At 35.5% G+C, this 26,831-nt stretch overlaps 1 protein-coding gene across 1 annotated transcript in view; it reads left to right on the top strand.

Moving 5' to 3' along the window:
* The first annotated feature begins 17,807 nt into the window (after positions 1-17,807).
* The window catches only part of LOC131543369 (mucin-2), a 21,811-nt gene continuing 12,787 nt past the window's right edge, over positions 17,808-26,831 (top strand). The window contains exons 1-2 of the mRNA XM_058780637.1: positions 17,808-17,981; positions 18,843-18,899. Coding sequence (XP_058636620.1) covers positions 18,854-18,899 — 46 coding nt within the window. The 5' untranslated portion in view covers positions 17,808-17,981; positions 18,843-18,853. The remainder of the gene's footprint in view (positions 17,982-18,842; positions 18,900-26,831) is intronic.

The following is a 26,831-nucleotide window of genomic DNA, read 5'->3' as shown; positions in this document are numbered from 1 at the left end:
GGTGCTTTGTTCACTAAAATAAGTTTAATCTGACCATATCCAAAGACTCGCTCACTGTTATTTAAAAGATTAAATATGCGGATTTTTAATTAAAATATTCATATTAATCAAGGATTTATTGACTTTTAATGCACCTTATTTCGAAATGTACAGAAATACGTGCTTTAAATGTCCTTTAGTTATGATTATTTCATTTATTCACTATACTATATACTAATGTCTCATTTCAGTTTGGCTCTAGTTTTGTATTTATTCCAGTTTATGTGAAAAGGTTCATGTAGTGTGGATTAAAATTCATATACAGAGTAAATCCTTCACTGAACATGTTATAAATAAGTTTGAAGCAGTTGTCGGGAGCGCGCTGGTGGTGACGCTGAAGACGAGCGACTCACGAATTCAGTCTGGGGAACAAATTCTTAATTGGTGGCCATGATATAGTCCTACCTATGCTACAAATAGCCTCACCTATGAGAAATATTAATGATGTTTCTGTGTGATGAATGTAAATAGTGGTCCTCAATCTCAACAGGTGGGTTGCACGTTAAATGAAGTCAGATATTATTGCACTTTTCCCTGTACACGAAGCAGACATACTTAAACATTGAGCAGTTTTAGCTGGACGATGCTGGTAAAAATTATCCACTGTTTGAGATTTAGCTGTTTTGTATAATGCTGTTTTGTTTTTGCATATAGGCCTATTTTAAATGTTTTTGTTTACTAAAACAGCTGTTATTAAATCTGACCTACAGCAAATATTATTATTAATGTGCTTTAGTGCGTATTTAAGCAATAAATGTTCATTTTCTCAGCAACATTTTTCTTTATACTTTTATATAGGTTATATGCACAAATTAAATAACTGGTTTTGTTGCTCAATCCTTTTATATTTTATTAAGATATAAATAAGGAAACATTGAGCTTGCCATGAAAACATTTTATTAGCACTTTTAACCTACAAGTTTGTGACGCATTGAGCAACTTTGGCTATAACTCATCTCTTTAAACAACAAAAAACGGTTGTGCTTTAAAACGTAAAATCAGCCGCTTATGTTTGTCCATCTCTAAAATACAGTAAATTATCAAAATCTCAACTTCCGATCCTCAAGGAAATAATGAAGCGCTGCAGCCTGAAGAACCCGGAGGTGCCGTCATCAAGAGTTTATTTGTAAATGACTTCATCTGACTAAAATTACCATGGTTACTAAACAGATAATAATTAAGATAGGCCTATGATTCTAGAGTTAGCACATACTATTTTTGTAATATGGCCAAATCAATTACAAAATCGTACACAAAGGAATGTGCATGCTCGGGTCTACACCAATAAGATTTGCCGTGTTATAAACCAATGGAATTGGAGGTGGGCGGAGCGACACGGGTTGCCCCGCCCCAATGTGTCGCCCCGCCCCATCGTCCAGATTGCACTCTGGAGTACTTGCAGAAATCAGATAAAATACAGGGGGAGCCCCTTGATAAACAATCTCTCAGAGAAGTGGGGTGGGGTTATAAATCGCATCAGGAGAGCAGATCCCCCTCAGCAGAAATCACATTGCAGGGCCCGGGGCCCTGTACACAGTCCCCTTTCTATTTATTTTGAGTTTAAAAACTGTGCAAATGTGAATATTTGCATCTAAAACGGATAATATTATATTTAGTTGACTACATCTTTGCATTTTTAACTAGATGTTTCTCTTGCAGGGTTTCACACAGCTCATTTCATGGTAGAACGGGGGTGTCCTGCAGCGTTTAGCTCCAACCCTGATCAAACACACCTGAAAAACTGACAAAAGATAAAAAATTATATTTTGTTACGTAAATTGCATTATATGATTGTTTAGGGATGGTGCTAAACCGTGCAGGACAGTGGACCTCAAGGGTTGGAATTGCTCAGCCCTGAGGATAAAGATGAGACAGTTAAATAATGTAAAAATACAAAAAATGTCTATGCCTCAATCAGGCCTGGACTGGGACAAAAAATCGGCCCTGGCATTTTTGCTCCTGGTGTATATCATATATATATGATATACACTACCATTCAATAGTTTTTGAACAGTAAGATTTTTCATAATTTTTTGAAAGAAGTCTCTTCTGCTCACCAAGCCTGCATTTATTTGATCCAAAATACAGCAATATTGTGAAATATTTTTACTATTTAAAATAACTGTTTTCTATTTGAATACATTTTAAAATGTAATTTAAAAGATGAATTTTCAGAATCATTACTTCAGTCACATGATTGTTCAGAAATCATTCAAATATTCTGATTTGCTGCTCAAAATACATTTATTAGTATTATTATGTTGAAAACAGCTGAGTATAATGTTTTTTGAGGTTTCTTTGATGAATAGAAAGTTCAGAAGAACAGCATTGATCTGAAATAGAAATCTTTTGTCTTTATCCTCATTTTTGATCAATTTAAAGCATCCTTGCTAAATAAAAGTATTAATTTCCATAATTTCTTTCCCAAAAAACAAAACAAAAATTATACTGACTCCAATCTTTTGAAAGGTGTATTGTATAATGTTACAAAAGTTTTTTATTATTATTTCAGATAAATGCCGATCTTTGGATCTTTCTATTCATCAAAGAATCCATTAATAATAATAAATATTTTTTGAGCAGCAAATCAGCATATTAGAATGATTTCTGAAGATCACGTGACACTGAAGACTGCAGTAATGATGCTGAAAATACAGCTGCATCACAGAAATAAATTACAGTTTAAAATATATTCAAATAGAAAACAGCTATTTTAAATAGTAAAAATATTTCACAATATTACTGCTTTTGCTGTATTTTGGATAAAATAAATGCAGGCTTGGTGAGCAGAAGAGACTTCTTTAAAAAACATTCAAAATCTTACTGTTCAATAACTTGTGTCTGCTAGTGTAGATCTGTATCATCGAGTTGTTCTGGATAATAAAAAACATCAGGTCTGACAATATCGTGTCTTTTCGAATTTAAATCTAGATTTATTCGCATTGGCCCATAGAAACCTCTATGAACACACTTGACTTGGCCAAAAAAAATCGCGGTGGACGAATTTAAGTTTTATTTAATGTCGCGCGCGCACAGCATAGATGCCTGCCTCCGGTGCGAGTCCCGATCAAGCACTTTACCGCTTCAGCTGCTCTCCTCTCCTCTCCTGCTGCTGCTGCTGCTGGCTCTCTACCCCGCATCACTCACCGCAGAGCAAGCCTGGTCTTGATGAAGCTGCTGTGAAAACGAGGGAAGAGCCGACGAGGAAGAGGTTGGGGTGAAGCGAGCTTTATAGGAGGAGGATTGTGATTGGGTGGTTTACGCTGTCAATACAGGAGACAAACCAATGGGCCACTGGCTGCTCGTAGTCCCTGCGTGATGGTCCTTGGCAAAAATAAATAAAAAATTCTGTCGGACCCTTCAGTGTGTCGGCCCACTGGGAAAATGCCAGTCCATAGATGCAGCATATTTTGAATAATCCATATTTGTTTGCATTAAATAAATCATAGAATTATTGATGACTTGGGCTGTTTTTTACACCCTAAACAGGCAACGTGACCTGAGAGATACAACTATGTTTTACTTGAGTCCAGATTATATAAAAAGTGACATGAAATGATTTTTTGCTGATCATGTTCCACTCTCCCAAACACGCTGGACCCATTCCAGTTTGCATATCGTCCAAACCGTTCCACGGACGATGCAACTCCAGTCTCCCTGTCCCCGCTCTGAAACCATGAACACCTCAGCCTCCCAACTATAAATAACTATTGACAATTTTCCTAAGTGCAATTCTGAGTGTGCTACACACAGGTGAGTGGGCTATACAAACCACCTGTAGTAACACACTCGTCCCACTATATGCACACTAGACACTTTCTATAAACACTCCCTGCAACAAAGACTCAATAAGATAATATATGTTTACTTGAATATTGCACTACAAAATAATGTGTACTTGAACATTGCACTTCTAAATCTTTTGCATATATGCGCTGCTTCCCACAAAATCTCTCTTCTGAACAATTTAATGTGAAAAATATATATTTTCTGCACAATTTCATGTACAAATATCTCTTTAGCACAATTTCATGTACAGTATTTATGTAAAGTTCTTGTACAGTCTCAGTTTGTGTATGTGTAGTCAACTAGGTATAGTAGTTATAGTATTTATAGTATATGTATAGTCAGATGGTTAAACTGTTGTATAGCTCTATTGTTTTTCCTATATTTGCATTGTTGTATGTTTATCTTATGTTTAACTAGTATGTAGCACCGTGGTCCTGCGAGACACGACATTTCGTTCCACTATATGTCCACACATGTAGCAGAATGACAGTAAAGCCCAACTTGAACTTGAACTTGAACTCTTGTCTGTTTTAGGGTTAAGAAAGTCAACATACTGAAACAATCATTCTGCGATGACCTGCCCGACCTCACATGTTTATTCCTGCCTTGGAAACAAAAGCGTTAGTAAATGCCCAATTCCCATTATAACCATTAAAACCATTACATTTTCTATTGTGTTTCGGGCAGGGTGGTGTTGCCCCAGAGCCACAGACTCTTACTTCTGTGTCGTACATCAGCTTCACAACAAAAACTTCTACTAAGTGACAGTTTATCCACTTCTGTCAAGAGATACAAAAGGCAGGAATTTCCACTTTGTCACAATGTGTCTGTCTCTCTGGCAGAAACTAGACTGCATTATTCCACGCCCGTACTTAGAAAAGAGGACAAGCCACAGTCTTCTAATGTCTGTAAATCAAACTCACTTTTGAACGACTACAAGCTAACCCACATTCCAACCAGCTAGTCAAATCAAATCAAACATATGTCAAACATGAAGTGGTGTGGCACGCGCTCACAAAGCATGAATAAAGCCACGCAAGAGAAAAGAAAGACTAGTAAAACTACAACAAACATTCACTTCTCTCATTTCGAAATGTGTAGACTTGTCATTTTTGGGTGCGCTATCCCTTTAAATAAGTGTTTTTGTTTTTTCTTTTTCAGAACTGCATTCACAGAATAGATGTAGGCTACAGAATAGAATATAAAATACGGATGTGCCATTTATAAATATACTTACTTTGGTCTCCAAATAAAAAATCTAGAGCTTAGGAAATAGGCAAACATTTACTTCTAATATGCATGTGAAATATAAGAGATTTTGGTAAGTTTGTATCAGTGTTGTTCCATCAGAGGGCGCCACCGACACTTCAAAGAGTTTGATCACGTGACCTGATGAGCTCACACACAGACACTCAACGACATCATCACCATCATCATGTCATTTTGAAAATGATACATTTCAGCCCATTTTAAGCTACAGACAGACAAAACAATTGAGTAACACACCCAACAAGCGGCAATAATATCTACAGCAATGCGATTTTAGTATACACTGCTATTGTTATTAGTAATATTGAATTAGCTTTTATTTGATATTTTCATTTTAGTTACATTTTTTGTTAAGTGCTTATGTCACTTCTTTTATTATTATTATTATTTTATATACTAAGGTTAGGTTAATTTCTTTTTATTTCAGTTTTAGTTTTAATTCATTTCAGAACTTTATGTTAAACATATTTCAGTTATGTGAGACCCTGGACCATAAGCAGCACAGGTATATTTGTAGAAATAGCTAACAATACATTTGTTACGTGTGGTGGTGTCCAAGGAGTGTGAGGAGGCGACGGGATACAAAATACGCTTTTTAATAAAGATAAGTAGATACAGTTTAACAGAAACATCAATACACTTCGTAACATTCTTAATCACGGACAAAAACCAAGGCAGAACTGAAGGCTTTTAAAGGAACAGGAACAAAAGAGCAAACAACATAATCAAACACAGGTGGAGACAAATCAAACGATAATTAACTAATGAGGGCAGGAACTAAACCAAATAAGGAAAGTGAGGACTAGGACAGACAGACATGTGACAACATTGAATGAAATTATCGATTTTTCTTTTATGCCACAAAATCATTAGGATATTAAGTAAAGATCATGTTTCATGAAGACATTTTATAAATTCCCTATCATAAATAAATCAGAACTTAATTGTTGATTAGTAATATGCATTGCTAAGAACTTCATTTGGACAACTTTAAAGGGGTTTTTGTCACGATTTAGTTTTTTTGCTCCTTCAGATTCCAGATTAACAGACTAACAAACCATGCATCAATGGAAAGCTTATTAATTCAGTTTTCAGATGATGTATAAATCTAATAAAAAATTAAAAAAGACTGGTTATGACTGGTTTTGTGGTCCATGGTCACAAATGTTAAAGTAACACTCCAAATTGCTGGTTACTTTAAGTTTTTCCATCTAGTATTTTATATTTTATTTTATTTCAGCTGCATTCCGATGTGTATTTATGTATGTATGTATGTATGTATGTACCAGGAGCACCTTAAAACCACAACAAATTCCTCGTGTGTTTGCGCACACCTGGCGAATAAAGCTAATTCTGATTCTGATTCTGATTCTGATTCTGATTCCGTTGAAAAAAAAAAAAATGTTTTTAATGGTTTTACTTTTAATGATAATAATAAGCCTGGTCTGCAATCCTTCAAGTGAACTACGTACACATGTGCAAACACTTCATTATTCAACTTTATTATGGAGATTTATACTTCATTTCTAATGAAAATAAACACGTATATTCTTACTGAATTACATTTTCTGGGGAAAGAAGATCATCTTGACTGGGAATTTGCCCTCTTTTCTCATCTTTTCTTTGGTCTTCTTCGGTCTCAAACCTTCATTAGTGTGTCTATCACGAGCGGCGACGTCAAAGACAGCAGATAGGACACAATCAGACCCCGCTGAGGTGCTGAGAGACGGTGCAGGTATTGTGACTTCACACGTGTGTTTTATCACTGCACTGATGCACTCCAGTGTGTTCAGTGTTCCTTTGAACATATCCAGTCCCTGGGAACACGGGGAGGAAATAAATGAGTCTGAGTGATCTATTCATGACAAAACAGAATTCCAGAGAACCCACGAGGAAATGAATGTGTACTCTTTAGATGTGAATTCAATGCATTTTTGCGACACAACACACAGATCATCATCAATGATCATCAAAGGCACCTGATGGGACGTCACCGGAACTTGATCTGAAAGTCTGAGAGCAAGAAAATGGCTCTATTTTACGTTAAGAAAAAAGAAAAGAAAAGAAAAAGCGTGAACGTGACTTCGTGAATGTGTGGTCTGTCTCTGTGTGCTTCAGTGTAAAAAAAGAAAAAAAACCTGACAATCACATGATCAATGACACACATTAATTTACTGACCTATTTCCTTTTTATTTTAATATCATACAGCTACAGTTTTACATCTAAAACTTCTATTTAATATCCCAGACTTTCAAGCGTGGTCTCAGACTTCTGGACGCCACTGTATCTGTTAATTGCACCTTGTAAAAAATTACAAATAGATATCACCACACTTCCCCTGCTGATTGATTATGCGACGAACTGCAAACATTTTGGTAGTCCAAGCTTTCTTAAAGGTTTTTAAATACACAAACGAGACATTATCTAATTCAGCATGCACTAATTTCTGAAGGCAGGTTTAAAGCTCTTGTCGTGTTAAAGGTTTTTCCAGAGGGGATTTGGGATTTCTCTTTTCATCACTCCATAAATCAGGAAATACCGTTAACAGACAGAAATAAATGCATTTTCACTATGTTTTTAGGAATAAAATGTTAAACATAGAAACCGGTGTGAATGATATATCAACAAACCCCTCAGTAAAAACCTTCAGAATATAGAGAGGAATAAAACTGATAAATTTGGTGTCTGTAAGTGCTACTGAAGTTGAGATAAAACTCATTTCGACAACAAGACCTTTATGTATTGTAACTGAAATCGAAAGATGCAAATTTAGAAAGTGCAATAATTAAACCAGGTGAATTGCATTAACAAACCCCTCAGTAAAAACCTTCAGAATATAGAGAGGAATAAAACTGATAAATTTGGTGTCTGTAAGTGTTGCTGAAGTGGAGATAAAACTCATTTTGAGAAAACCGCCTCGTTTAAAATATATTTTGTAATTGAAAAGTACAGATGAAAATTGATAAAGTGTAATAAGTAATAAACACGTAAATGCATATTTTGAATGTTTTCTTTACACTTCTTTGAAAACACAAAGTCTCAAAATCAGTGGATGGAAAACAAAGTGTTGCCTTGCCTTAATGCATCTCAGTTATCAACGAGAGATGTGATAAAGTCATTCAAACGAACTGAAATGCATCTAAATCTAGAGGAGTCACCTACATTTGACTCACACATGAGCAGCTCTGATAACCTTCATCTCTGAGAGACTACATACCAATCGAGGGTTAGATGAATGTTATTTTTAGCACAGCAGACCTGACAAACAAACACCCGCATGGACACCTATAAACACACCCAAACATGTTCCCCGTGCATGCACTCACACACACACACACACACACACACACACACACTTCCCACACACACAGCATGAGCCACTCACATGCATCATCCAATGGCACAGCAGGGTGTGGTGACCAGGAATGAGGAATGAGCTGAATCTGTTTATTTCCTTACTGAGATTGAATAAATAAATCACACCCAATTAAACCAGATATCAAAAAGAGATTGAGTTGTATAATTTATTGGAGAACCATTGCATTTGCATTAATATCTGTGCTAAATCCGAACAAAAGTAACAAAAAATTATTGGGTAACACTTTATTCTTAATACATTTAAGTACTGAGTAATATTAACTAACTACATGTACTTACTATATGGTTTGGGTTTGGCTCATCAGGGTTACTTGCACGTAATTCTGCATAATTTATTGTTATTATAATAGTAAGTACATATATGTAACAAGAACACCTTAAAATAAAGCGTTACCCATTATTGTTACAATAATTTTGTTACATGGTAACAATGTTGAAATTTTAAGATTGTCACTTACAATACTAGGATAGGATTACTACTAAAGATTTACAATTTTGACTTAGAAATCGCTAGTACATTTTACAAATAATAACAAAGAAATTGGAAATAATACATTATATTTTGAAGTAAATAGACTGAAATTCAAACATACTTTCTTAATCTTTGTTTTAGTTATAACTTAGAAAATCCTTTTTTTTTTTTTTTTACTATGTACTGACCAAAGAAAACAAGGAAAATACATGCTTGACAGAGTAACTTTGGGACAAAGATTCAAGTCGTAAGTAACATGTTATGCCAACTAAAATTTACGGTAACACTTTAGAATAGGGAACAGTTATTAACTATTAACTATGACTTTTCCCTCAATAAACTTCTAATTTGCTGCTTATTAATAGTTAGTGCGGTAGTTGTTAAGTTTAGGTGTTGGGTAGGATTAGAGATGTAGAATAAGGCATTAATATGTGCTTAATTACTACTAATACATGGCTAATATTCTATTAATGTGCATGCTAATTAGCAACTAGTTAAGAGACCTTAAAATAAAGTGTTACCAAATTTACAATATAAGACAAAAATAGAATGCAGACAAAAATTATTATTAGCTTTTATTTTCACATCTTTTGTCCTTGTAATGCTGTGCATGCTTGTCAATACAACAGGGAGATTTAAAACAACACACTTAAAGCTCTGAAAGCATCAGTGACGTCAAGCGTCAAGCCTCAGAGAACAAGAAATCTCCAGAATTTCATTGCATCACAACTCACTTTTGCGTGAGGCGCGCAGCACACTTATCCTCCTACACACCAGCACTTATTCAAATCCACCAGACCTCAAGACAAGCTGCTTTATTATCCTTTCTCCTCTGCATGAAAGGAGACTAATAGAAGAATAAAGAGCCAGAAATATTTGACATATCGTCCAGATATATTCTTCGAAAACAGAAGATGTAATGAAGCGGGTTGATGACCTTGCATCTGAAAACATTAACTCAAAATGTTTCTTTTCAGTACTTTTTGTGTCAAGATTCAAGCTGCTAATAAACACTGGGGCAACTATTACAGCGTCTTCGTTTCCGAAACTGATATACAAATATTTGGCAAGAAAGCAGATTCATCTTAAGAACCTCTTAAGAGTCTATTCACTCTCTTCCCTCTGTATGCCAAATCACAGGCGCTTAAAATGTCATTTACCCTCCGGGGAAGTGTTTGAGATGTACAGTGAGGTGTCATTACACTACCAGAAAAATGATATGCATGTGAAATGTTTTTGTGGTTTAGAAATCAAGGTTACTCAAGCATGTCTTACAAGAAAACACTCTTTCAGTCTTTCTACTTTCACATTTAATTAAATGTGTGGCTTGTAATTATTTGTGAAAACCTCTATATGTTCAAATTTTCACTAAATTATTTATAAGCCTAAATCTATCCGTCCGTTTCCAAACCCCTCGTGACACTTTCTATATCTGCACCCTCTGAATGCCTTAAAGAGAGAGTTCAGCCAAAAATGATCATTCTGTCATCATTTGCCATCATCATTTCAAACCTGTGTGACTTTCTTTCTTCTGTGGAACAAAAAGAAGACATTTTGAAGTGCTTTTTTGGAATGAAAGCGAAGGTTTGACAAACATTCTTCAAACATCTTTGTGTTCGGTGTAAAAAGAAAAGTTTTTGAATGACACGAGGGGGAGTAAATGTTCCCTTTTGGATGAATTCTTCTGTTTATTGTGAACTGAATATATATTTTTTGGATGCTTCAGAGGTGTTGCTGGCTTGAGTTCGTAACATGTTTAAGGGTGTAGTTCCGCTTGCATTGATAGTTAGATTGCAGTCATTGTTCAGCACTTACTAACATGAGTGGCACATAATTGCCACTTCAACATTCACATAAAAAAAAAAAAACTGAGCTTAAAAAAAAAAAAACCACACCTGTTTACCAGCAGATGAAAGTGAAGACCTGACTGAACCAACAGGAACACCAGACCGTTTCAACACCCAGCGTAGCCAAAAAATACAAATAATTGATGCATTTGAATTCCGTGTAAAATTGACCACCCTTTGGATTACATAATTTGAACATAAACTAATAAACTTAATGTGATGCACATTTGTCAATGCATACATCAATGAAACACATAAACTAGTTTACTTACTATTTGCATGTATCTGATTTGATTTAAAATACATTTATTCAGATTTCTTAGAATCTGCATAAATCTGTGAAAGCTTGTTTCCGCCGCTGAATAAAAATAAAAACGGTAACTGCGACTTTTTTTCTTTCTTTCTCAGAACTGCTATATATAAACGGTAACACTTTACAATAAGGTTCATTAGTTAACTACATTAGTTAACATGAACTAATAATGAACTGCACTTATACAGCGTTTATTAATGTGTGTTAATGTTAATTTCAACATTTACTAATACATTATTAAAATCTTGTTAACATTAGGTAATGCACTGTGAACTAACATGAACTAACAATGAACATCTGTATTTTTATTAACTAACGTTAGCGAAGATTAGTAAATACAGTAACAAATGTATTGCTCATGGTTAGTTCATGTTAGTTAATACATTAACTAATGTTTAACTAATGAACCTTATTGTAAAGTGTTACCATATAAACTCACAATTGCGAGTTATAACGTCAGAACTGTGTGTTATGGTCAGAACTGCAAGATCTAAACTCACAATTTGGACTTTTTTCGACTTGCAATTTCAAGTTTATATCTCACAATTCTGAGAAAAGAATTCAGAATTGCAAGAAACAATGTGACAATTTCTATTTAACTCGCAAGTTAGAACTGTGAGATAAAAACTCGCAATTGCTTTTATTTGCATTTTTAAATTAGTGGCAGAAATGGCCTTTTAGATGAATCTGTTCATTGAAAAAACAGTTAAATTTATTCAGTTATTTATATTATATTATATTATATTTATTCAGCTATTCAGTTCATTCAGTTTATTAGGACATTACAGAAATCTGACCTGTTTTATTTCTGTATAACTGCCAAATATGATCACATTAAGTTCATATCTATCTGCAACCCAAACATATGCAGGTCAAATACATAAATCTTAAATTTCAGCATAAATATGTGTGCGTAACAGAAGATGTGTGGCAGGAGGCCTCCTCCAGATGTGCTGATGGATGTTTGGAGATTTGCCATCTGACGCAGTTCACTAAAAACTCGGATGACTTCTATTGTGTTTAGTAGATGTGAATAAAACTGATCTTATCAATACATTTCCTTGAGCAAAGCCAGGCAGCTCAATGACAGGGTTTACCAGAGTGCAAAAGGTTCTCAATGTTTTCATGCAGTGACTGATCTTCATCTCGATCAGGGTTTTCCCTGTGTCACTTTGGGGAAATGTTTGTGTTTCTGTGGAGTACGAGAGAATCAGGTGAATGCAGATTTCCTGAACACACCCTGTGAGTTTGTGGTTGATTTACTGACGTCTCCTCTCAGCACAAAAGGCTGAAACTGAAAGCTTTCCGAAATGTTCAAATGACGTCTTGACATGTTTGTACTTATTGGCTAAGTTTACATACACTGAAAAATTGGTGTAGGATTTACTTAAAAAAAAAAATACTCAGAAATTGCTAATAAATGGCAAGTAACAATGAATTAAACACGGAATTTAGAAGTAGAAAGACTGAGTATTTTCAGCAAACTTTATTTATGATGTGTTATAAAGGTATTTATTATACATGCTGTTTTGCATTATATTGTTCATAAATAATTGTAACCAAAGGTAACATGCATTATAATATTTGAAGGTTTGTTTTTCACATTTTACTTTCTAACAATGAATGAATACACTGTAAAACCTAACAGTGAAATTCGCTAAATGAAATTAGTTCATTTAACTCAAAAAGTTAAAAAAGTTAATTCAACTCGATATATATTTGTGATGTGAACTCAAAAGCTAATTAGGTTAAGCAGAACTCAATCTAAATAAGTTACTATAAATTATTTTAATCTATTATTACCATACAGTCTATGATTATTACATCTAAATGGCAGACCACAAAATATTTAAAAGAAATATGAGCTTAATTCATTATATCTAACATTGTTTTTCGAGAAGTCACGTTTGTACAACATAGAGCTATAGGTTATATGCTTTATATCTACTAACTAAACTAAACGATATAATACCTTTATTATATAATATATTTATTATATCAACGGCAAGTGTTAAATATGCAGTGTTATACACAGCAGTTTGTCAGTGGTGGTAAATTAAGAGAGATTTTTTTGTGGTTTCTCACAGCCGGACACAGACAAACCCGCAAACTATATTTTGAAACTAACTTTAGAGAGACGGCCGACAGAGCATCTTCCTCATCATCTCTAACCGTCACTCGCGCCACAGATCTGAAGCAAGGTAAAGCAAACACACATTTCCTGTATTACACGTTTAAACTTGTTGTTAATCATTATTTATTATCCGCTTTGTCAGTTTCATCTAGAATATCCATGTGATGCTGATCAAGTTTACTAAATCCGCCGAAGCCCCGGTGAACAAAGGGGCTGAGGACCGTTGGCTGTTTTGTTAACTTTAGTTAACATTTTACACTGTTATTTGCTCCTCACTGTTTTATTTAAAATTCATACTAACAAATTGTTGTCATGCTTTTGAAATCAATCTCTTCAGAGCAAAGGCAGCGAGGGGTGGTGTGATGTCACTGGCAACAGGACGGCTGCAAAACTAATATGAGCCTAAAATGAAGCAAGTAGAATTCACATTAAACAAATTGATGGGCTTTAGTGTTGTACAAGATGTAATTTGTCACATTATAAACAGTTATTTAAATACATCGTTTTTCAGTTTTTATTTTTTGATGAATTGCTATTAATGCAGATGTAATGATGACCAGCAGCACAAATGTTAAGTCTTCTGAAGCAAACTATAGTTTTTTGTGAATATTAGATTGAAATTTAAACCTAAACATTGATCAAATCATGAATACACAGCACAGATGAAAAATCACAAACCTCAACTAACATCCCACAAGAATGACATCATGACATCTAAAAACCAGTCATGTTTGATATAATGTAGTGTGTGCCACATTTTGATTCAGACTGAATTGGCAGAGTGAATAACATCTTAAACTTCAGTTTGTCGATCATTCTGTCAAAGTCTTTTTGCATTTTGTGTTGGTTCAGAAGAATACCAGTGAAGTCTTTTTAAGTTCTGATTATAGTTATATAATTATATACTTCACTAATATAGATGGAAATGATCTTTTATATTTCTTCTTGCACTTATCCTAAAGTTGTTTTGGTTTTTCATAAAGATGTCAGGTAATTGCCTTTGCTAAGTTTGTAGTGGTTGAAAGTTGTCTTATTATGATTCATAAAAATAAGCAGTCCATAAATGTTGCTTAATTGTGAGTTAAATTTCTGTATCCTGGCAGATCTACTACTATCTCAAAAGAAGACACACAAGGTAGGACACAGGACAACTTTATATTTACTTAGCAACATTTTAAGCTTTTAGCTGAGATCAGCAGAAATGACTGAATAGTTGAACATTTGAGTATCTTAAATGGATAGTGCACAAAAAAGTGTAAATTCTGTCATGGTTTACTCACCCTCATGTTGTTCCAAACCAGTTTTATTGAATTTTATTCATCTTCAAACAAAAGTATATATTTTTGATATTCTTTGGTTTTTGTCTATCCATTGGAAGTCTAGGTAGTCTTTATTTTCAAGCTTCAAAAAGTATTTAGTTTAGGCTTTGACTCATAATAAAAAACCCTTAGCTCAAGCTTCTCAGTTAATATTTGTGTCTTTAGAAGACTTGAATGAAACCACTTTATGCATATGGATAAACTTGTCTTTAAGCTTAATATTGATTGCCTAGACTTTCAATGGATTGACAAAATGGTGAGAGTTTTAAAAATATGTTAATTTTTGTTCCATAGATGAACAAGATTCGTATGTGTTTAGCATGACATGATAGTGGGTAAATGGTGGTAATTTTCATTTTGAGGTGAACCTGTCCCTTTAAAGGGTTAGTTCCCCCCAAAGAATTCTGTCATTAATTTCTCAGCCTCATGTTGTTCCAGAGCTCTCTGACCCTCCCATAGACAGCAACACAACTGAAATGTTCCCAGACCCAGAAACATAGTAAGGACATTGGTAAAGCAATCCATCACTGGTTCGACCTCAATTTTACGAAGCTATGAGTATACTTTTTGTGCGCAAAGAAAACAAAAATAACGACTTTATTCAACAATTCTTCTTCTCCGAATCACACCTTCCACCATTATCAAGAGTACCTCTGCATGCAATCAGCGTATGCGAGTGCTGTTGCTGACGTAGAACATGCGCTGAGGCTTGTTTACGTGCAGAGAAACGCACACGCATGCATTGTGATACTCTCTATAATGGCGCACTAGGGTGACGCGAAGGAGAAGAACTGTTGAATAAAATCATTATTTTTGTTTTCTTTGCGCACAAAAAGTATTCTCATAGCTTCACAAAAATTGCGGTTGAGCTACTGTTGTCACATGGACTGTTTTAACAATGTCTTTACTGCATTTCTGCACCTGGGAACACTTCAGTTGCATTGCTGTCTATGGAGGGTCAGAGAGCTCTCAAATTTCATCAAACATATCTTAATTTGTGTTCTGAAGATGAACGAAGGTCTTGCGGGTTTGGAACGACATAGGGGTGAGTAATTAATGACAGAATTGTGTTTGGGTGAACTATCACTATAAGCACCGTTTTTCTTTCTATTTTGTAATAAAGAACCTTAGGTTGTCACATTAAATTATGTAAATTAACAAATTCAATTCAAGCTCTAAAACATTCAGCTTTTATTCAGCCCTGAAAATCCTGCTGATAAACAACTCTGGAAGTTATGATGTGAAAAAGTACTACAGGGTTTTAAATGAGCACATACTTTATTGAATAAACACTTCCCTGATCTTTCACACCTTTATTGTCATTTATGAAAATTTAAATATGATGTCCGCTTTGTTTAAATATGATGATATTTGGCGACATACACATAACATAATTTTTTTTTTACTGCATTTAGAAAAAGGAGCCTGATCAGGTACAGAAGGACATTATATTTAACATTTAAGATGGATTTTGTTAAACATTTCCTTGTTTGTGTGGTCGTTACTTATTTGGTGAAAAGTCTGATAAGATGATAAGAAGTCTGATAATGTTATATTTTTGAATATATTGCCCACTGATTTTGTTTTATGCTTGAAAACATTTGTTGTATTTCAATAAACACTTGAGGAAACACTCCTGTTCTGTCATGATTTCTTTGTACCAGTGTTTTTGCTTCTTATGTAACTTCATTGCTTTGAGTTTGATGAACTTAAACCATTTAAGGCAATCGGTTTCCTCAAACCATTTAAGTAGCAAAGTGGTTAATTTTAAGTTGTAAAGACTTAGTCAGTTTGAGTTCAGGTAACATTCTAACTAGTGGAATAAACTTAAAATGTTCAAGTTCAGTTTACTCTAATAATTGACTAAGCCAACACTAAAATAATAAGTTAATTTAACTCGATGTAAATGAATTATGGTACTCATATTTATTAGTTTTAAACTTAAATGGTTTAAGGCAATCGGTTTCCTCAAACGGTTTGAGTTACCGTAACTTGTCGGGTTTTACAGTGTATTCGTAACACTTTACAATAAAGTGTCATTTGTTAACATGAGTTAATGTATTAACTAACATGAACAAACAATGAACAATGCATTTATTACACTATTTATTAATCTTTGCTAATGTTAGTTAATGAAAATACAGTTGTTCATTGTTTATTCACGTTAGTTCACAGTGCATTAACTGATGTTAACAAACACAACTTGTGATTTTAATAATGCATTAGTAAATGCTGAAATTAACATTAACTAAGATTAATAAATGCTGTAGAATTATTGTTCATTCTTAGTTCATGTTTACTAATGTTGTTAACTAATGTTAACTAACCTTATTGTAAAGTGTTACCTGAATAATTAATGTAACAATTAATATAATACTTAATAAAGTATTATAATGTATAACAACTCTGGTTACAATTCATGAGATCACACAATACATTATAAAGTGCATTACAAGGCATAATTAATGCATTACAAATACTTATATAATGCATTATATATAAAGGCTTTGTGCTATCATATTTTCTTGTAAAAAAATATTCCAATAATTTTGTATTTACAACTTTGAAATCTTTTTATATATATATATATATATATACAGTGTATGATATTTGAAGAGATAATAATAACTAGACAGCATAACATATATTAAGCAGCGAAGATATGTGCAAACAGTATAAATATGCATTCATATAATGTACATTTTATACTGCACAATGACTCAACAGAATATAACACCATATTTTTCATTTCTGCATTTTCACAAAATGCAAACATAAAGCTGATGAAAAAGAACAAAAGAGAAACCCTCTATTTTATTGTTCATCATCTTCAGCAGAAAAATCAAATATTTTTATTTTGGTCCTCCTCATACAGAATTTCATAATAATTATGCATATTTTATTAATTAAGCATCACTTCCATTACTAAATTTAATGAATAATTAAAATTAAGATTACTTAATATGTAATTAAAACAAATTTATATGCAACTTAAAATTACACCATTCATAAAGCTATACAATTTTCAAGTATTTCATATGCAGTTTATTCATTTTGAATTATATATGAATTATCTTAAACATTTTCTTTTTTTTTAAATTTGTGAATTTGTGTATTATCGTTGCGATAATTATTATAATTTGTATTATAATACAAATGCACTGTTGTGCACCGCCTAAACTATTTGCATGCCAGCTTTCCAAAACAGGAAGATTCTCACCCGACAGGTTCATCTCCATGTTTCTCTCACCGCTAAAAAATGCTGTGTTCATTTCTAGAAAACGAAAAGGTTTAAAAACATTTTTCTTTACTGAAAGAATTCTGCTTTAAATGCACTGTGATCAATGACGTGGTAAACCATCTTCACTTAATGATCTCTGAATAATTCACATCATGTTTATCAAGTTTTCATCTTATGGGGTAAGTAAAGAATGCATTTTAAGAATGTAATTTCTATCTGCTCCATTTCCTCTTCCTGATTGCTAACTGCTAAAGCTAGCTGCTGTCATTTGACACTGATATTGCAATCATCTGATTACAGAATTACAAGTTTGTGTTTGAGTTGGAAAAGATATTGTAACACTGGTGTCTTGTTCTATCAATAAAAGTGCGAGGAAAACTGTGTCAGCTGGTTATTTTGTGTTTGTGGTGAATATGAAGGCGTTTTGTAACTAAGACCAGATGTCAAAAATGTTACTATTACTTTGATAAATACATACTACGGTACAATAGTTATATTTCTATCATGATTTTTACAGGTTAAACCTAATGCTTTGAAAAGCAGTCTTTTGTGCTTTAATATTCACAGACACCAGTCCATATCGTGACTTGATTAATTGTACAGCCCTGCATTATATTTTAGCCTTTTCTGTCCAAGTCTGTGTCAACTTCGAGGTAAATTCACTAAACAGCTGGGGCTGCTTGCATAAACTGCCTAGACTAGTCTTAAATAGTTAGTCATCTGTTTTTTTTCTTCAAGACTGGTCACAACGTCATTGCCATTTATTTTTAAACAAAGCTATTTAATTATGCCAACAGCAGTTTATCAATAGATTAATCTGATTTGCATCACTGCTTTAGTGAATCTGTTGCGAAAACATCAGCATGTGCAAATGAACGACATTATCAGCAGGCCAAATTCCAGCCCTAGCGTAGAGTGAGACTCTAGGTTTACAAACAAGATTAAATGCATGCAGAGATGTCAGCACCTGAACCTGCGGAGTGATTAGAATCACAATATGACAAAACACCTGTTGAAATGGTGAAATGTTTGCTTTTCAGATTTGGTGAGCATGCAGGATACCATGAGGCGTAATGCAGCATTCCTGCTCTTCTGGGGTGAGTCGTGATCGATGTGGTTGTGTCAGAAGAGATGTGATGACGCACTTACACACCCGCCTGTGGTTCAGTTGCATCAAAAGGACTCTATAATATTCCAGTCGATATGCCAGTTTTTATGTACATGACCAGCCAAAAGTTCAAACACACTTTTATAATAATGTTAACACTTTAGATTAGAGAACACATACTGACTATTAACAAATTAAGTTTTCCCTCAATAAACTCCTAAATTACTGCTTATTGATAGTAAGTAAGTTGGTTGTTGTCGTATTTGTGTACAGGTTAGGGTTAAGAGATCTAGAATATGGTCATTCAGAACAACGAATTAATACAAGTACTAATAAACAGTCAGTACACTAGCAATATGCTTGCTAACTAGTCAATAGTGCTCCCTAATCTAAAGTGTTACCATTTACATTTAATACGAAATTACACAAATGGACGTATGGGAATGATTTAATGAGCAAAATGTGACAAAATTGAACTTTCTGCTGCTCCTTCGTGTTTAGTTGACACGTTTATCCGTAGAAATTTACAAGAGTGGGACAAAAGGAATTACTTTTGTAAAGACATTTCGCTACAATTTACAAAACCTAACTATAAGCAGAAGCTTTTAGATCAAATCGAAACATAAATTCAGTCAATCGTGTCCAAGATTTTCACTGGAACTTTTATGCAGTGTAAATTTCATACTGAATTTTGGTAACACTTTATTTTACGATCTCTTAACTAGTTGCTTATTAGCATGCATAATACTAGAATATTAGCCATTTCACGAGCAGTGTTGGGTGTAACGCGTTACTGTAATTAAATTACTTATCCACTGAAAAAGTAAAGTATGGAATTACTGCTCATTTTTATGTAATTTAATTACAGTTACTTACAAAGCACTTGCTTTACATACAGTAAATAATTTCAACTTTCTACACATCACAAACTCAGCGAATATTTGACACAGAAACGTGAGAAATATAGAAAGCGTATGTGTCTACTTTTAAATTAACGAATTCAAATTGAAAACGAATATTCTCTGATTATGTAATCCTTATGAAACTAAAGCGAGGTAAAGTCTTTCCCGTATCTGAGCTCATTATATGCAGACACCTGCGCGCAACCACCCTCATCTAGATACAAAAAATTGATTAAAAAAAATAAAAAAAATCAAGATTCATCCAATTTTCATCATTTTTGAAAGAAGTCCTGCTATGAGGAATTTACCTCAGAAGACCAGCGCGATCTGACACGGCTTTATACAGCAGAGAAGATCATTTATGAAATTTATTCTTACCTTACCTACATTAGTTAACGTGTTATTTTTACATAAACCTGTGTGGATTTTACTAGCTGGGCTTTTCCTGAACATCTTGCCAAATTGAAATGATTTGTTTAACTTTTCTTAAGCTTTTTTGTTATTCAGATATTTTGTTATTCAGAGTATTTCTATTTGTTAACCAAATAAGGTATTACAGTTGTTTTAAAGCTAAAAGGCTAAACTATTCTATGTTTGACTCAAATTGAATTTCTATTAAGGTTTATAGGGATGTTAAGATGTAGCCTAATTAGCGATTTGAATAATTAAGTTACTTATTGAGTAACTATAGTTACTTTTCAGATGGAGTAATTAGTAAAGTAATTTAAATACAATATTGATGATGTAATTAGTAATAGTAATTAATAACTTTTTGAAAGTAACTTACCCAACACTGTTCACAAGCAAGAACCACACCACAACCAAATATGTAATGGAATAGTTTATTGTTCAGAATGTTAGGGATGAGTTGGAAGAGGATGAAAAGGTAGATGGGATTGGATGATGGTCAGGTTGATCTGGGCGTCTTGGATTGATGGCCCGGAGAGACTCAGGATGGGGGTACCATGTCGTTTGTATATTAAGGTTTGTATATTAATTACAGACCTATTAATATTTTACCTATAGTCTCAAAGGTGGCATAGAAATATTAATTATATAATACAATATAATACAAATATTAATTATTAATTAAATACGAATAATTTAAATAATGGTTCTTTTGCTTTACATCCAATGCAGTTTGGCTTCAGAGCAAACTATTCAACTGAGATGGCAAATTGCTACTTCACTGAAAAAGTCAAGTCTCTATTAGATAAAGGAGGGGTCGTCGGGGCTGTGTTTCTTGACCTCAGGAAGGCATTTGAAACAACATAATTCTTAAGTCTAAATTATTAAGTTTTAATTTATCTCCATGAAAAACAGCCTAAGATGCTGACCCGGCATTAAATTAAAATATACTACTACTCAATAGCTTATTATTCTCCCCTCTCTCTATACATCTATACATCCACATACTTTAAGATGGATTGAATCATACTTGTCAGGTCGCACACGGTATGTTAGTATACAGAGTTATAAGTCACCTCCCTTAAGTATATCCACGGGTGTTCCACAAGGATCTATTCTGGGTCCTTTACTTTTTTCGTTGTACATCAATGATCTTCCACCCGTCTGTCCTAACACTAACATTCAAATGTATGCAGATGACACTGTCATTTATATACACGGACGTAGTGTGCCACAAGTTGCAAATTAACTTACAGAATCCCTGGTTCATGTTACAGCTTGGCTGGAACAATGCTGCTTACAGTTAAACATCTCTAAAACAGTGTGTATGTTCATTACCAAAACTAAGAGTTTAAGTGTAGTGCCAGATGTATTTGTATCAGGGGAAAGAGTACAAGTTGTATCTGAATATAAGTACCTCGGTGCACTGTAAAACCCGACAAGTTCAGAATACTCAAAATTTTTGTATACACTGATTACCTCAAAAATTTAGGTTAAGCAACTCATTTTTTTTTTAAGTTAACAATAATTATAAATAATAAAGTCAAAATGAAAAGTACTCGATGTTTAAGTGCACTGTACTTAAAATTATTGTTTACCATATGTAATGTTTTTAATTCCTCAATTATTTTGATGCAGTGGTATTTTATTAAATAAATAAAAAAATACACTTATGCATAAAAAAACAAACAAACAATGATCCACAGCTGTGTGTTTTTGTTTAGTGATAGTTGTTCATGAGTCCCTTGTTTGTCATGAAGAGTTAAATTGCCCGCTGTTCTTCAGAAAAATCCTTCAGGTCCCACAAACTATTTGGATATTCTTAACTTGTGTGTATTAGAACCCTTTCCAACAATGACTATGATTTTGAGATCCATCTTTTCACACTGGGGACAACTGAGGGACTCATATGCAACCATTACAGAAGGTTCAAACGCTCACTGATGCTCCAGAAGAAAAATTATGCATTAAGAGCCGGGGGTGTAAACTTTTGAACAGAATGAAGATGTGTATATTTCTCTGATTTTGTGTAAATATCTTCTTTTGGTAACACTTTAGAATACTGTTCCATCATTAATGAATAACTACACAAGAACACATGAGTAATGCAATATTATTACTCTAGTAACTACTAGTAACTAACAAGCAACTCTGGTTAATGAATTAGTAAGTAATAGTGCTTAGTTGAATGTGGTAGTTCACTATTAGCTAATCAGTAACTATAATATTTTTCATACCTCCCAAGAACTACGGTATACAGGTCGATAATTCATATGAATAATACATAATGTATAATTCATTCTCAAGTAAAGGTCATGGTAACCCACTAGTAATGACTTAAGTATTACCAAATTCTTCAGAAGGAATTACTAATTATTTGGATCAGTATTCTAAAGTGAAGATCATGATAATTCTCTAGTAATGACTTAAATCATTGTAAGCTTTTGAGGTCTTTGTAAAGTATTGGATAGTAATTATTCAGGTGTTACTACATCCTTATAAAGGAATTAGTAATTATTTGGATCATTATTCTAAAGTGAAGATCGTGATAACTCCCTAGTAATTACTGAAATCATTGTAAACTTTTGAGGTTTTTGTAAGGTCCTGGTTAGTTATTCATTTTGCTAGATTTGGTAACACTTAAATCATTACTAATGGGTTAACGTGATCTTCACTTTAGAATACTGATACAAATAATTAGTAGTTTTAATATTAGTAGAATTAATTATTCATTATGCATAATTCACATTAATTATGAACCTGTATAAAGTAATTCTTAGGAGTTCTCAGGATATCTGAAAAAAATTGTAGTTATTGGTTAGCTAATAGTGAACTATCAGTTTCAACTTAGCGCTATTACTTAATAAATTGTTAATCAGAGTTTCTTGTTAGTTAATAGTAGTTACTACAATGTTAATAGTGCATTAGTCATTTGTTCCTGTGTAGTTATTCATTAATGACGGAACAGTATTCTAAAGTGTTACCCTTCTTTTTTTTTCCATTTAGTCCTTCTGAAGCTAAAGAAGATACTTACATGTTTTCCAGAAGACAAAAGTAAAATTTACCCTGATCTTCAAATTTAAAATGTTTTCACCCCCCGGCTCTTAATGCATGGTTTTTCCTTCTGGAGCATCAGTGGGCGTTTGAACCTTCTGTAATAGTTGCATATGAGTCCCTCAGTTGTCCTCAGTGTGAAAAAGATGGATCTCAAAATCATAGTCATTGTTGGAAAGGGTTAAAATACACAAAAATGCTGAGAAACCAAAGAATTTGTGGCACCTGAAGGATTTTTCTGAAAAACAGCAGGAAGTTGAAGTGTTCAGGAGAAACAAGGGACTCGTGAACAACTATCAAAAAACAAACAAAACAAAAAAAAACATAGCTGTGGATCATTCAGGTATCAACTGTCACGGATCAGTCAGGCCCTTCACTCCACCAATCACATCGTTCCACATCCCCCGAGTATTAATCACACTCACCTGCACCTGATCACCATGCCAATCACCAGCACTATAAAGGATCACCACACACACACTTCAGCGTCCGATCTCGTCATTGCTACGTGGACTCAACCTCTTGGTATCCTGTATCAGAAAAGACCATATCCTTCCAAGAATCTAAGAAATACTTACCCTGTTTGACTTACCTGCTGTGTTCTCCCACCTTGTGTCCTCCTCTCTTCATAGAGCTCCGTCCTCGAAGTGTGTGTGTGTCTCCCCGGATCGATCCTGTCTCGTCTCCCCGTACGCCTGAGGAAAAGAGAAGAATCTTAAGCACATCATATTATCCGTTTCACTACCATTCTGAAGTCACCTACTCACCTTGCAAGAATCCTAAAGTCACCTGAGTGTCTCACCTGTTTTAATAAACACCTATTTCTCTTTTACCATCTTCGTGTCTGAGTCCATCCATAACAGAAGATCGGACCGACACCGTCACACAGGATGAGCACTCCGGACCCCTTCCAAGAGCTGGTGGATTCTCTTAAAAAGTTGCTCCTGCAACCGCCTGCATCAACTAATCCACCAGCTCCACCACCACAACCACCGTCCAACACCACCATGAGCACTCCTTCTCTGATCGTGTTTGCCAGTCCTGTGGCCAGACCAGACCAGCGCCCTTCTCTGGTTCGGCGGAGGATTGCGATGGCTTCATTCTCCAAAGCACCCTGAACATGAATCTGCACCCTCATATTTTCACAACGGATCAATCCAAAATAGCATACATCGTAACCTCTCTCACTGGACCTGCCCTGAAATGGGCCGAAACAATCCTGAACCAGGCTGGACCCGCTACCCAAAGTTTCAATAATTTCATTCATCACTTCAAAGAAGTATTTAGTCTATCGCCTGGGGATTCCACTGTTGGTGAACAGCTATATCGACTTCGTCAAGGTACTCACACCATCCATCAGTATGCTTTACAGTTCCGCACTTTGGCAGCCGCTAGCGGCTGGAATGAACCATCACTCATCACCGCATTTAGACAAGGTCTAAACCCTCGCCTCCGCCTTCACCTCAGTGCCTACGACGACAATTATGGTCTTGAGAAGTTTATCCAACTCGCTATTCGCTGTTCTAATCGTATCCAGTCTTGTCCCTTGGATCACACCACGGCCATCGCAACTCCTCCTCCTCCACGCCGACCAGAGATGGAAGACCCTCCAGAACCAATGCAAACTAATGTGACCCGTCTATCCTTATCGGAACGACAATGCCGTATAACCCACAGATTGTGCCTCTACTGCGGAGATGATGGACACCGAGTGCTGGAGTGCCCCTTACGACCACCACGAATCTTGGTGAGTTCTGTCCTCACTCCACTTCCAAAACTCAAACCTCTCTCTACTCACGCCTTGCTTACTGCCTGTTCCAATGTGTTCCCAGTCACAGTCCTCCTCGACTCTGGTTCCGCGGGGAACTTCGTCTCGGGGAAGCTCGTCCAGCAACTCCGCATCCCCACCTTTGACATCCCAAAAGGTTATGAGGCACAATCCATAACGGGCCAATCTCTCACAGAGAGGATGATTCATCTTTGTACCGAACCCATACGATTACAGATTGGTCAATTACATCAAGAAGATCTCCAACTTCTGGTTCTGGAGGGTTCAACGGTAGACATCATTCTGGGTAGACCGTGGATGGTGCAGCACGACCCACATCTGTCTTGGAGGACAGGAGAGGTCCTAAAGTGGGGTGAGAAGTGCTTCCATAAATGTTTTCCCAACCTACCTCAACCGATAAGACACAAGCAATCTCCTATAACAGTTGGTACCACATCCATTGAGAGCCCTCACCAGAACTTATCCGTCAATATACCTCCATGCTATTCCCACTTTAGTGAAGTCTTCTGTCCGAAGAGGGCTGCCCAGCTACCCCCACATCGGCCATGGGACTGTGCGATCGATCTCCTCCCGGGTGAGCCAGTACCACAAGGTAAAATCTATCCACTATCACCTCCGGAGCAAAAGGCCATGGAGGAGTACATTACGGAGGCTTTACAGCAAGGTTACATAGTACCATCTACCTCCCCTGCTGCTTCCAGCTTTTTCTTCGTGGGCAAGAAGGACGGCGGCCTACGCCCTTGCATTGATTACCGTAAACTAAATGAAATCACTGTGAAATACCGGTATCCCCTTCCCCTTGTTCCAGCAGCCCTTGAACAACTACGCGGCGCCACCGTCTTCACAAAATTGGACCTCCGCAGCGCATATAACCTCATCCGCATAAGAGAAGCAGACGAATGGAAGACAGCCTTCAATACCGGGTAATGCCGTATGGGCTTGTCAACGCCCCTTCCGTCTTCCAGGGGTTTATGCATGAGGTGCTCCGGGAGTTCCTGAACTGGTTTGTTATAGTCTATATAGATTATATCCTCATCTACTCCCGGATCCTGGCCGACCATTGCCACCACGTTGTGGAGGTCCTCCACAAACTCCGTCACTTTCACCTCTACCTCACGGCCGAAAAATGCACCTTCCACCAAACCTCCGTACACTTTCTGGGCTACATCATCGACCAGCGTGGCGTCCGCATGGACAAGGGGAAGGTGGAAGCAGTCACATCCTGGCCAGTTCCCTCCACAATCAAAGAACTTTAGAGATTTCTCGGATTTTCAAATTTCTACCGACGCTTTATTCCAAACTACAGCACTACCACCAGTCCCCTCACAGATCTTCTCAAAGGCAAGAACAAGACCCTCACCTGGACCCCTAAAGCCCAAAAGGCTTTTGACGACCTTAAGCAGACCTTCACCAACGCACCACTCCTCATTCACCCGGATCCTGAAGCTCAATTCGTTGTAGAGGTAGACGCATCCACCACGGGCGTAGGGGCCGTCTTATCTCAGCAGCAGGGGAAACCTCCAAAACTCCATCCATGCGCCTACTTCTCCAAAAAACTCAGCCCGGTGGAACGAAATTACGATATAGGAAATCGGGAACTATTGGCGGTAAAGTTAGCCCTAGAGGAATGGAGGCACTGGCTGGAGGGAGCAAAACACCCTTTTCTTGTACTCACAGATCATAAAAACCTGCAATATATCCGAGAGGCCAAACGACTCAACCCGAGACAAGCCCGCTGGGCACTATTCTTTACAAGCTTCCAGTTCAC

This window comes from Onychostoma macrolepis, chromosome 07 (assembly GCF_012432095.1).
Source record: "Onychostoma macrolepis isolate SWU-2019 chromosome 07, ASM1243209v1, whole genome shotgun sequence".
NCBI classification, from domain to species: domain Eukaryota; kingdom Metazoa; phylum Chordata; class Actinopteri; order Cypriniformes; family Cyprinidae; genus Onychostoma; species Onychostoma macrolepis.
This window is presented reverse-complemented; position numbering and strand designations above follow the sequence as displayed.